General features: G+C 33.7%; 1 protein-coding gene across 1 annotated transcript in view; it reads right to left on the reverse strand.

Annotated features, from left to right (window-relative positions):
* LOC143228093 (tachykinin-like peptides receptor 86C) overlaps positions 1-14,167 on the reverse strand; it is a 77,565-nt gene that overhangs the window by 36,730 nt on the left and 26,668 nt on the right. The window contains exon 2 of the mRNA XM_076459420.1: positions 6,779-6,994. Coding sequence (XP_076315535.1) covers positions 6,779-6,994 — 216 coding nt within the window. The remainder of the gene's footprint in view (positions 1-6,778; positions 6,995-14,167) is intronic.

Raw genomic sequence — 14,167 nt, forward strand, 5'->3', positions numbered from 1 at the left:
TATGAACTGTTTGGAGATAGCGACAACGAATAATTTGAAGGCTTTTGAATTTCATAACTTGAATACTGATTTGCTGTGTTCTATTAAAGTGCAGTTTGCGTAAACTCTTTTAATACTTTGAAGAAATGTGGTTTAAAAGTTAGCATAAACGTACTTTGATAGTGAAATATGTTGTGATAAGTTTTGTGCGTTAAATTGTTCTTTGTTATGTGTTTTAAATATGAATATTTATCATACAGTAAATAAAATAGTTGATGAAATTCCATTAAACGCTTGAACACCGAGTTTGGATTTATTCATTTATTTTCACTTTTCTATCTCTTCTATTTTTCTCCTTCTAATCTGAAATCGAAATATCGTATACGAAACCCAAAATTAGGTTTCTATTAATTTCCATTTTTTTTTCACTTTTCTCTCGTTACCTGCTTTCCTTCCTTCGTCTTATAAACGAGTCTAAACAGAATATCGACAATCTCTCAGGTGAAGTTGGGACCCGTCTTATAAGCGAATCGTCTTATAAACGAATAAAAACGGTATATACAGTGACAACCGTTCATAGAAGAACCCGTGGTTTGATATGATCTGCTATCTAAGAAATAAATATCATGGACGTGTTTACACATGATGTGTTTTACACATTCAGATTAAAAGCCTTTCGGAAACATTACTGCAAAACTTTTAGTTATAAGGAATAGTGAATTACTTATATCTTACCATTTCCCCCTAGAAACCGTTTCATAAGCGATTTTCTTTCTATTTGACATTATTTTACAATAAAATTTCCTACGACATACAAGATTATTTTTAGGTACTTCATTTCCTACAAACTTGATTTATTTGTTTGTTTGTTTTCAATTTTGCGTAAAGCTGCACGAGGACTATCTGCGCTAGCCATCTCTAATTTAACAGTGTAAAACTAGAGAGAAGGCAGTCTGTCTTCACCACCCACCGCCAACACTTGAGATATTCCTTTATCACCGAATACTGGGATTGATCGTCTCATTATAACTCTTCTACGGCTGGGAGAACAAACATGTTTGACGTGACGGAGATTCAAACCCGAGACCCTCGAATTACGAGTCAAGCATCCTAACGACCTGGCCATGCCGGACCATTTAATCTTATAGGTTTTACCAACTTTTCTAAGATCTCCAAAATATGGAACTAAAAAAATCGTGTGAAATGGGATTTATGAAAACGTTAACTTTAGTATTAAAAGTTTTTATACAGTTACTAAAGAAGAATAATCTCGCTGTAGCTGTATATAAATTGCTATCCGAAAATTATGAAAATATAAATCTAGATTGCACAATTATTATTTTTGATGAAAAGGAACCACAACGTAGGTCAAAACTAAACGTTATCCGAGTGAACAATAAGCTAACAATATATAGTAGTAAAATTATGATTATAAAACATTACAAAAAATACGAAGTTAGAAATGCACTGATTCATCATATGGGTAGCTTCGTTGTTATCGGGCTTGGAATGGACAGGTGGATAAATTCGACTCGTAATTTGAAGGTTGCGGGTTCGAATCCTCGTCACACCAAACATGCTCACCCTTTCAGCCGTACGGACGTTATAATGCAACAGTCAATCCCACTATTCATTGGTAAAAGAGTAGACCAAGAGCTTGGGGTGGGTGGTGATGACTAGCTGCCTTCCCTTTAGTCTTAACTGCAAAATTAGGGACGACTAGCGCAGATATCCCTCCCGTAGCTTTGCACAAAATTCATAACAAACCAAACCAATGGTTGATATCGATATGTTTAACAGGAATTTCAATAATGTTGGCCCGGCATGGCCAGGTGGGTTAAGGCGTTCGACTCGTAACATGAGAGTCGAGGGTTTAAATCACCGTTGCACCAAACATACTCGCCCTTTCAGCCGTGGGACGGTCAGTCCCACTTTTCATTGGTAAAAGAGTAGCCCAAGAGTTGGCAGTGATGACTAACTGCCTTCCCTCTAGTCTTACACTGCTAAATTAGGGTCGGCTACCGCAGATAGGCTTTGTGTAGCTTTGCGCGAAATAAAAAACAAACAAACAATAATGTGTAATGAAATTCGGCTAATTTAAGAGATTCATTTAGGCCTAATTATATAGAGACATATATATAAAAGAGTAAATAAATAGATATGTATATATAAGTGGTAAATTGAAATAACAATACATATGTATGAAACATTTTAGCCAATACAGTTAATGAAGCTTAATTACAAGAAACAATGGATATAACTATTTGTTTCATGCGTTATCGCTGACTCACTTTCTATAGAAAAAAAAACTTGTACATTTAACTCTCGCGTTACGGATGTATGCTTAAAAAAAGCTTCTATAGTGCGAAATTTCATATCTCGAATGTTATTTTCACATTGATTCCCATGTTATAAATGTATGTGTTTTTCTTCTACAAAACTAATAAAAACAAACATATAAATGTAATAAAACATTGATAAACATATATTAAATGCAATTAACATAGTTTAGTAGTTTTATTCACCAAAGTAACCGTGTGTACTCAAAAATAATTAAATTTTATACAGAGAATGAGATGGAAACTGAATATTGGTACTGATATCTGCCTCATCCTGTGATTCATGAACATGGAAAGCATTATCACCTTGATATGATGTAGGCTTAACTCTTTTGACGAAGAATACTTTGAGAGTTGTTTGCTATTTAAAAACTCCAACACCATCGCTACGCACAAGTAGAATCATACTATCTTTTGAAGCCTTGAACCCTGATGCAGACTTCTCTTACCTAAAAATAAATGCTTTATCTGACATGCGCTTCCAGAACAGTCCAATTTTACCCACTTTAAATACTTTGTTTGTACTGTACTGTAAGTCTTTCATCAATCATTTTACAGAGTTTGCTGTGGTATCTTCTTGCATCTTTTACATCAGAACTGGCAGCCTCACCACTCAGTTTTATGTTGTGGAGGTTAATTAGCCTCCTGAACCTATATACCCTCTACTTCCCAAGAATGATTTATTTTCCGAATTAGCACCTTGTTCAGTCATCAAGTCATCATACAAATTTTTTTTATTAGCCTGTTTTATCATCTTGTTTAACGACACATTACGTTGAATCTGGTTCTTAATCCATACACTCAAAAGTCTTTCCATATTAAGCATTATCTCACTTCTATGAAAATACAATGTTTGAGCACTTAGAGATGTAGCTACTTTAGCACTAGCATTTAGTTTTCTTTATTATTGCGTATTGTTCTCACTGTAGAACTAAGTTTTAGTAACAGAACAAAGTTTGCCACAGGCATCAAACTTCCTCAAAACATCAACTTTGTGTACAAAGTAATTCCTTTCAATACTGTCTTGAATGTACTACTTGCATTTAATGACATCTTTCCAGACATTTTGAATAAAAGTAATACACTGTGAGTGTTGAAAAATTATACAAAGAACAACTGCATGACCATGTGACGATCGTAACAGAAGAGTTCGCTGACATTAACAAAGCACGCCACCTACGTCACTGACGTTTGAAAACGAGCTCTGCATTTCTTTAAGAAAAAGATTTAAAAATTTTTGAACATTTTCTTTTTTGCCGATTATATTAAAAAATTGATTATACTTACACACGTGTAACGCGAAGGGAGACTGTATAACTGGCCCGGCATAGCCAGGTGGTTAGGGTTCTTGACTTATAATCTAAGGGTCGCGGGTTCCTACCACAACATAAAATAAACCACACCTATTAAAAATCTCTTGTCATAAAGACGTTGCATTTTAAATTTATAATGTGGCTTGCAAAGCTGATATAAGTATTGAATATAAAAGAAAATAACAATCACGTCCTCTTCGTCCCTCACAGAATGATTGTTTTGTTTTGAATTTCGTACACGAGAGCTATCTGCGCTACTCGTCCGTAGTTTAACAGCGAAAAAATTAGAGGGAAAGCAGCTAGTCATCACCGCCCTCTACCAACGTTTGGGCTTCTCTTTTACCAACGAATAGTGGAACTGATCGTTACATTATAACGGATTGACGACTGAAAAGACGAGCATGTTTAGTGTAACGGGGATTCGAAGCCGCGACCTAAGATTACGAGTCAAGTGCCTTAACCATCTAACCATGCCGGGCCCGAACACATGGACATATTTTTTAAAAGCCGAATATGATCAAAGCAGTTTAATTGTAAGACAGTCTAATCTATGTATAGTTATATATACAAAATACAACGTCAAACTGCAAAACAGTAAGGTAATATGCTAAGTGAAATAATTTAAACATAGTTATGTATAAAGCGACACAAACAGTTCTTTTAAGGAAAACATAGTTTTGTTTAAATTTAATCACAAAACAATACAATGAGATATCTGTCATGTGTCCATCACAAATATAGAAATCCGAATTCTAGCGTTTTAAGTCCCCAGACATGTAGCTGTGTTAGTGGGAGGTAGAAAACGTAGTTTTATAGTTGAAAAACTGCTTATAAACATGATTATAATAAAAGATACCTGAAGTTTCAATGGTTTTATGTTCATTTCGAAAATGGTTTATTAATCTTATTCTATGTGACATGCTACATAAGACGACACTCCACCGATCTTTAGAAAACCGTTTTACAAAATGTTATGTTAGTGTTAGTGTATTTATTGCAGCAATATGTTTCCTGTGGAGTTTAATAGCTGTAAGTCACAATTACTCTCACCTGGCTCAAACTTGTAGAACAATTTGTTCTCTGGCGGCACACTTTTGAACTATTTGCTTTTGGTTCCACTCGTTAACAGTTTATACGGTATTCTTTACAATAAGTTCAATTACATAAAAATAACGAAATACGGTGAAACAAGATAACAGTTTTACTCATACGCTGTACAAATACTTAAACTCTTTTGAATTAAATATTAAGTTTAACTTTTCAGAAATTTTGTTTTTCATTTTTACTGAAGCGAAATTATAAAATTGACTGTTATCGATGAAGTAGAACGTAATATCGTGTTAAGAACTAGAGAGAATCGAATATTCTTATTGTATAAGATTTTTTATTGTATAATGTGTCGCAGGTTAGTATTCACGATTAAGCAAGTTTATCATAAGTATCAAAACTCGGTTTCTACGGGTGTAAGTCCGTCCGCAGACATCCCGCTGTGTCTTTGGGGAGCGTGCCACTAGAGAGCGAATAACGTGACAAAGTGCAATAAGGGGAAGAGCGCAGATAACTCATTGTGTAGCTTTGTACTTAATTCTAAACAAACAAACTCCAGTGGTGCACTTTTGAACTATCTAATGTTTGCCTCTACTTTGTAGAACAATAACGTCACGTGGAACTCTCGATCTAAAAGAAAGGCCCCACTTGGCAGTAGCATTTGACTTTCATTTTTTCTAACATCTTTTAGATGGAGGTCAGTCTGGTTAAATTACTAGAATCTTTTAGCAGTGCTTTATATTCACAATTATTGATATTTTGAGATTATTGAATAGCAGCTTGTAGATACAACTATTAATAAAAACATTAAATATTCATTACACTTTGAAATGTGATTACAACAGTAAAATATAGTGATTTCAAGTAATAAATAGATAAATTGCACTATACAATAACACTTCCAAAAATTAAATACTTTGCGAGAACGGATTTTCTTCAACATTGGTACGGAGGCTCATTAGGTATATAGAGAAATACACTCAAAATTTCGGCCTGGCATGGCCAGGTGTTTACGGCACTGGACTCGTAATTTGAGAGTCGCGATGGATCTTCACCAAATTTAATATAAGGGTTTGTTCATTAGGAGATACATTCAAAGTTATGGTTTCACCTTTTGTGTTTTGCTGTTTTTATAGATATTTTGATTTTTTAGAATTTATATATATAAAGGAAACAACTTTATGTGTTCTAAGATAACATTTCATTAATCATGAACTTACATAATTTCCTTCGAGGGTAGGGGTACCTTAGCTAGTATCTTTAATTAATTAAAACATATTATTTGTTTTATTTGTACAGCAAACCAAAATTGAGCTTTTCCCTGCATATACCACGAGAAACCCTATAAATTTGCCGCTCATCGAAGAAAGTTAATTGAAAGCAAAGAATGTCATACTTTAACACACTATGGACAATTGCATTGGTCTTTAATGGTTTTACTGCCTTAACATTTTTACATATTCTACAGTACTTCTTGTATTCTGAATCCAAAAAATAATAATTTTTTCTTCATCACGGTCACATTTTTCACAAAACGTCATATGTACTTTTACATAATTGAATCATTTTCATTGAAGTTAGGCCATAGTTTGTTATACTTAAAATGTGGGTGAAATGTGACATTATTTTTTCTCCTTTCAATATTAGTTATTAGTCACCATGGCAACAAGGAATTGATTAAATGACCCAAACATATACTCTGTTATATTTGTGTTCATTCATTGTAAATTTAATTCAAGTAGAGTGTTTTTTCTTCCTGATTGGTGAAACAAATCCTTACGTGATATAAAAAATGAATATTATTTTCGAAATTTGTTATTGAAATCAAAATAGCTGTTATTAAAATTTAATTCGCAGGTCTATGTTATCAATGTTATGAACGTAATTTTGTAAACAAGAACAACTCAGAAAATAATAAATAAATTCATTCCCCTCCAGTTACATCTAGCGTCATTTATGTATTTTCTGAAAGGAACCTAAGTCCGTATATTAGTCACGTAGTAAAAGTGCCTTTGAACTAAAAATTTCAGCTAGTTATAAATGAATCCCTTTTTAAATAATTGTATACATATATAAATATATATATATTTATACACTTACATGTAGTCTGAATCAGAATTTCCTGTGGGGCCGTCGGGCCAGATAAGAAGACAGAGTGTCCTGAATGTCCCGTCTTGATAAGTATAGCTAACAGTTGTAGAGTATAGCAGAGTCGGTAAGGACAAGAGTGCACTGCTTAGCCAAACCATAACGATGGCAAAAATAGCTGTCTTTTTTGTCATCCTCGGTAATAAAGGATGTAGCGTTACAACGTATCTGCAAGGAAAAGATAAGAAACACATTAAAATTCAGATTTACAAAACTAAATAAATATAGTTATTTTGTTATAAATTTCTGTTTCTTTAAGTTCTTTAAAACAATTAAAGATTGTACATTTTTAATCTTCTCTACTTTCACTAAGATATTATATTTCTGGAAGTTAGCTTAGCTTTAAATTTCCATTCTCTCTTATTCGCTTTGAATTTGATATCATTTTCAGTTTATGCGCTTATTGTGTTTTGGGAGCAAGATTTACGTCTCTGTGAAAAACGTTTAAAAGAAAATGGGATTAGACATTCATCTTAACATTGGGTGCAGTGTCATTTTTCCTATAAGGTTGGATAAAACGGATATAAAAGACAAAGTAAGGTGATTCTCACCTAAGTCATAATAACTGCAGTTTAAAATTATTGCTGCGTTTGAATCACCCAAATCATCATTTAAAATATATGGCCCGGCATGGCCAAGCGCGTTAAGGTGTGCGGCTCGTAATCCGAGGGTCGCGGGTTCGCGCCCGCGTCGCGCCAAACATGCTCGCCCTCCCAGCCGTGGGGGCGTTATAATGTTACGGTTAATCCCACTATTCGTTGGTAAAAGAGTAGCCCAAGAGTCGGCGGTGGGTGGTGATGACTAGCTGCCTTCCCTCTAGTCTTACACTGCTAAATTAGGGACGGCTAGCACAGATAGCCCTCGAGTAGCTTTGTGCGAAATTCCAAAACAAAATGTAAAATATATAACTCAGTTTCAGGCTATTTGAAATTATAATACATAACACAATAAATTTGAAGCTCATCTGAGGTAAATTATAATATGTAACACAGAATAAACCTCGTAAACCAGAGGCAGAAACACACAATTCTCTGATGTCAAACTGGCAACCAGAGGTAAGGGAATTTGACAGCTCTTAACCCAACAGCAATATCGACTGTTGCTCTTATTACGGAACCACAGCTGCAAGTGCGTAGCGTGTTTAGTAGCAAGAGATGTTGAGCTCGTGGCATTTGGAACCCTAGTCCATACACTAACCATTGGCGCCTCGCTTAGGTTCTTTAATTATCGAAATATTTAGCTTATGTAGTCAGTAAAATGTTTCTTTGAAGGTCAAGGAAAGGCAGTTTTCCAATGTAAAAAAGTAATAGCAAACACGCACGTAATTACAACAATTAGTTTAACAAAAGTCGCAAGACATTTGTTTGTTGAAAAAAAAATCGACTGAAATCCAAAAATTAAAGTCTCTAAATGACCACATGCATATTAACTAAGAATGAAAGATTCTAAGCTAAGTACCTAGTTATTTACTTCTCTCCACTTGAGTCTCATTACACGATGGTGTGGATATATATATCTACTTGATAACAAGTCCATTCCAAGTTAAGTCCCTTGGTAATTTTCTTACTGAATAACTGAAACTAATTTAGTATACCGTAACAAACGCAAAGACTTTTAAGCTCTTATTACGTTTCCTATTACGTTTAGGTAAGAAGCTATTAAACTTTAAAATTATAAATAATTTGAGGATATTTATTTAGCACCTTAATTAATAAGCAAAATTACGTTCGTAAAAAAGTATTATTCTCTTAATAATAGGTAGGCATACAGCGATTTATAAACGTAAGAAAAAGTTTTGTTGATAGTGGAACGTACTACATGTTTCGATAGAACATTGGTCTATTTTTTGCCTACCTATTATCATAATGTGTTTTGTTACACACGTACTCGACCGTTATTCACTCGTTTATTTAGAACTAGTAATAAAGCAGTGAACTGCGAATGACAAGAAAATTGTCTAGCAAAAACAACATACTTGGAAGTCAATACTATAAGAAGTAGTCTACGATGGTGTTCTCTAAAGAAATCTTCGATGCCATATGCTTGATTCAATTTTGCTAAAGTCTAAGAAAATATAATAATATACCAAGTTACACTGCAGTGTCCTTTTATATCTTCTTAAGTCATTTCATCGGAGTTTAAAGTCCCTAAGTAGAAAAAAATTAATTCATACGCCTTTTCAATGCCTCGTTAGTTTAGCTTTTTAAGCAATAGTATCGGTGTTATTTCTCTTCTACTTACGTTATATTCAGACAAACTAATCTGTCTTAATTTGTATGTAAAACCATGCAAACAAAGACAGAAAACAGACAAGCCTAAGTCTTGTCTGCCAGAATGACTTGTTCATAATGAACTTTTGATAACATACCTACCAACATAAGAAATTACTCTTCATTTTACTATGTAAAATGAAAAAGATGTAATTCTAACTTATTTACTTTGCATTCTTTTGTTGTGCTAAGTATTATACAAATTTGGTTGTTCAGTAGAAATATCAGACAAGACTAAGGCTGATGATATAACTTTACAGTTCTTTTGAACGGAGTTGAAATCAAGGATGTTAATAATCCACTTCATTTGGAGAACTAGTTTTAGGTTTCGCCTTAGGAAATATTTCAAAACTGTAATTGTTCCATGTAATTCTTCAGTGTTACATCGAACAATGTGTGTTCTTTTATATCCTATATTTTCAGTTCATTTCCTTAATAATCCAGTTATTTGGAGAACTAGTTTTAGGTTTCGTCTTGGGAAATATTTCAAAACTGTAATTGTTCCTTGTGATTCTTCAGTGTTACATCGAACAATGTGTGTTCTTTTCTATCCTATATTTTTAGTTCATTTCCTTAACCCTTAAATTATCTTTCTTTTTTATAACTTTTTTTTTATTTTTAGGCTTCACATACGACTTCATATTGAGTAATGTAATGTTTTTGTTGTTACAATAACATTCTAAAATACCTATTGAAATATGTCATTTTTAATGTAGATATATAGAAATACAGTATTTCAAATAATTATGGAAACGGTGAGGAAGTGGGGTATAAAAGATAAATACCATAGAATGTTACCCCTTTATCGCGCGAAAATAAGCATCACCAGAGTGCAGTCATGTGTTAATAGATTAGACAGTGACTGGTCGTTATTCAACTTTACAATATAAAACCTATATAGTGTGCAGGAAGTTATACAATACATATTAATACTAGTGTGAGTAAGTTCAGTTATGGATTTCACGAACATTTTCGAACGACTTGTATGCAAGAACCAAAGGCTCAGGTAGTCAAGGACATTCCATGAAAACTGCATCAAATTCATGTTCAAGCTGTGTTATAAGCCTTGAAGAGTGTGCGTGAAAATGACACTGTCACTAGTGGAAATAATTGAGATGAAAACTGAAAATCTTCAAAGGTGATGTTAACTACCACAATATATATTCTTTATGTTTGTTTCGTTTGTTTGTTTTGAATTTCGCGCAAATATACACGAGGGCTATTTGCGCTAGCCGTCCCTAATTTAGCAGTATAAGACTAGAGCTAGTCTTCACCACCCACCGCCAACTCTTGGGCAACTCTTTTATCAACGAATAGTGGAGTTGACCGTCACATTATAACGCCCCCACGGTTGAAAGGGCGAACATGTTTGGTGCGACAGGGATTCAAACTCGAGACCCTCAGGTTACGAGTCGAACTCCTTAACCCACCTGGTCATGCCGAGCCTGTTTTTTATGAGATAGACAATGCTTATGAATAAATCTTTCAACAACCTTACTGAAAATACAAGAGTGAAATATACTTTGATAAGAGTAAATTATATATTATCAGAAAATTATCAGAGTGGAAAAGTGGCTGCTCTGAAACAGCTACAGAGAAGAGGCAACCAAACCTAAAGATTGATATTGGATTACAAACTGTTATGACCAAAGTTGGAGATGAAACTAATCATGGTCAGTGTACAACATCCGTAATGAAGCATGGTAGTGGGGAATTAGTATAGGCTGGGAGCTGCAGCTCACCTAACAGTGTTGAAGATGTACACAAAACTGATGTCAACCTGTCTGCTGACAAGTACAGACACGTGCAAAACCACTATAGGGTTTCTTTAGGAATACTACTCACCGGGTAAAGATTTGGCTTCCAGTAAGACAGGAAGTTTAATCATAAAGTCTTATGTAGTGATAAAGTTAACTTGACGGTAAGTATGCTGATTAAAACTTATTCATAACTTGGCATTCACAAAGTCCCGACATCAGTTTTTAAAGTTATATTGCTTTATGTAAGAACTGAGGTCAAAAGCTGACTTGAATTTTGGGAGTAATGAAACAATCGAAGCAGAGGGGCTAACATATAAAATAGAAGTGCATTGCGCAACTTATTCGCATATTTTAGTTTTCTGGGTTAATGTTGTTTAATCTGTTCCCAATTGTTTGCTAACTGTGTGCTTTGCTGCAATTCTTGCTATTATTATATATATAATAAATTTAATACAACAAAACGTGTTGTATTAATCTTCAACACCATCTACTACATACTGTTTTCTGATAGGATAATCATGTTATAATATTTGTATAATACATGACAGTAACTTAGTAAAAATGGCCTATAATGCAATGTTTTGCTCAAACAAACTTCCCCTTAGTTTAATATTTTATAAGTTAGTTTTGTTGCTTTCGTGTGTATGACTTTGCCCAAAACTACTCGACTGCTATCTGCTTTAACCGCCTCCAATTTAGAAGTTATAGACTAGAAGGAAAATAACTAGTTGAGATCACCAACCACCAGTTTGTGAGCTACTCTAAACAAGTAGTGGAAATTTACCATTTTTTTCATAACACAATCACGATTGGGTATTATCAGTAAAAAAAAGGAGTGAAAGTAACAAGAAAAAAAAAGCCGTGTTATGTACACGTGTGCGTGTCTAAAGTGTTTTAGATACCTCACTCGAAAGGTTACAGACTATGATAAATGATTACAAATAAATTTATGAAGTACGGATAGGAACTTAAATATGTTTTTGTTTGAGTCTTACAAATTAGAAAAAATATCACAGAAACAGAAGTATTTTTAAATAAATAATATCAAAATAATACATGAAGATTCACACGAATATTGTAAGCACATCGCTGAAAAAAATTGTTTCAGACACCTCACGAGCCAGTGGAAAAACATTTTTATAGAAAGAAACACAAAAACTTCCCAATCTGGGTTTCTTGGTTTGAACTGATATTTATTGGACATTTTTATTGGGTAGAAATAAGACGTTTCCTACATTCTTTTAATGTTGGAGCTGCGAAAAGTGATTTGAAGGTGGCAAGGTGATTGAAATCTGTCAGTGCGTAACGAGCTTAAAAGCCAAGCACAAAGAGCATGGAAGTCTCCAAATGATGCGTAGAACTATTTAGAACCGTTTAAAACCATTTTGGTAAAGATTGTGCAACAGACTGAGTGAAATATTATACCTGCAGCTGTATTCAAAGTGCTGCCATCTGCTCATCCTACTGCTGACTATCGTTATGATTCAACCTTTCCTATCAAATCGCAGGTGAAATCGTTTGTATCTCAGCTGAAAGCTAAACATGAAAAGGTAAGAGAAAAAGTATAAGAGGTTGGCAGTTGCTTAATAAATGATTTGGAGAATGTGGCTTTATTTACTCTTTGGAGGTTTTCGGATTGAACTTACTTTTAATATTTAACAAATTGTAGTGTTAAAATACCCCTAGTCTTCTGAGGAACGTGTTAAACTTGTTTAAAAAGCCACCTATTTTTTCTTTTAGAATATTTTTATTCCTCTTAGTAATAAGATAAATGCTTAGGTTTAGTACAGTTATTATCCTTGAACCTGAATGGCTCAAGAGTCAGGTCAGAGATTTCAAGTCTTTGACATAGACGACCGTACTTTAAGACTGTTTTATCCATAGTTCGCCGACTACATTGCTAATCTTAGTCGAATAGTTAGAGTGAAAATCACAGTTAACACTGACTAGTGAGTGTAAAACGCGTGTTTAATGGCATATCATCAGCTAAACATTCGGACTTCCAACTTGCATCTGACGCACTAACAGAAATCGCAAGGAATTGCACAACCACTAATAGAACGTTTGGGCAAAGTACACCTTAAATAATAACGATTCTGTTCAAACAACTCTTTAAAGCCTTTACTATTTACTATTAAGGCTGTGCATGTACAAACATACACATTAAAGCACGCACGTTAGACTTACAAGGAAAATAAAATCCGATCAAAAAGTCCAGTTTTTACTTTTGTTCATTATTGTTGTTGTTACTCTTTTGCTGGACTACAACAAAAACAATTTGGTTTATTGTACCCAAACTCTATATAGAATATTAAATAAGGAACTTCGTAAGTTGTAATGGTATTATAATCTTGATTTTATTTCTTGTAAACAAGGTAAAAAAACATGATAATTCTATTTTTATTATTACCCCTTGAGGTGAGATTTTTAACAATCATTTTTGTTTCTTTAAAAAGATTAAGTAAAGGGTGATAACAGGAATTACCCGCCAATAATACATGAACATCATACAACTGCAATAAGGAATAAAATAAATCAATACAGATATTCATACAATATTTACTTTAAAACACACGAATGTTTAATTAAAACGATGCTTAAGACGTACGTGTTATTTGAAAAGGTTTTCCTTACTTCTCGTAAAATTTTATACGCGCTTAGTGGGGGTTAGGCAGATATTTACTAATTGCCACGTTTGATATAGAGAGAGGATTTAGTTACACGGAAACTATAAATAATCACTATATTTTTCAAATAAATTTCCATGACAGTCTCTAGTTGCAACCTCATATTTTAACTCTAGAAGTAATGCGGTCAAATAGTCAATAGCTACAGTGAATCATCATGAACCGTATCAGCTAGTTGCTAGCTACGTTCATTATCATTTTTATGTATAAATTTAGCTAACATATCAAGTAATTTTTGCCCATAGTTAAGCATACGAAAGCCAGTAAACAAGATAAAAAACACGCAACTAGGGATCATAACAACAAAAACAAAGCAAACAGGGCCGAATATACTGCAGAAGTCATTTACTCAAACCACAAATCCATATTTTGACTTCATCATATATGATTCTAGATTAGAGTAAAAGTATGGATTTATAGTTTGAAAGAATAATGTCTGCAATATCTTACTTTATGATTCTTATTTACAAGTTTATAAATTCCAATTTTTTGTTTATCTTGTATATTAAATCATTTTTACGACCTGTTAAGGCAGTAATCTTGAGCTTCTGTATGATGTCTCGGTCAGATTTAAGGGCTGGCATGGCCAAGCGTGTTAAGCCGTGCGACTCACAATCTGAGGGT

Source organism: Tachypleus tridentatus, chromosome 10 (assembly GCF_004210375.1).
Source record: "Tachypleus tridentatus isolate NWPU-2018 chromosome 10, ASM421037v1, whole genome shotgun sequence".
NCBI classification, from domain to species: Eukaryota; Metazoa; Arthropoda; class Merostomata; order Xiphosura; family Limulidae; genus Tachypleus; species Tachypleus tridentatus.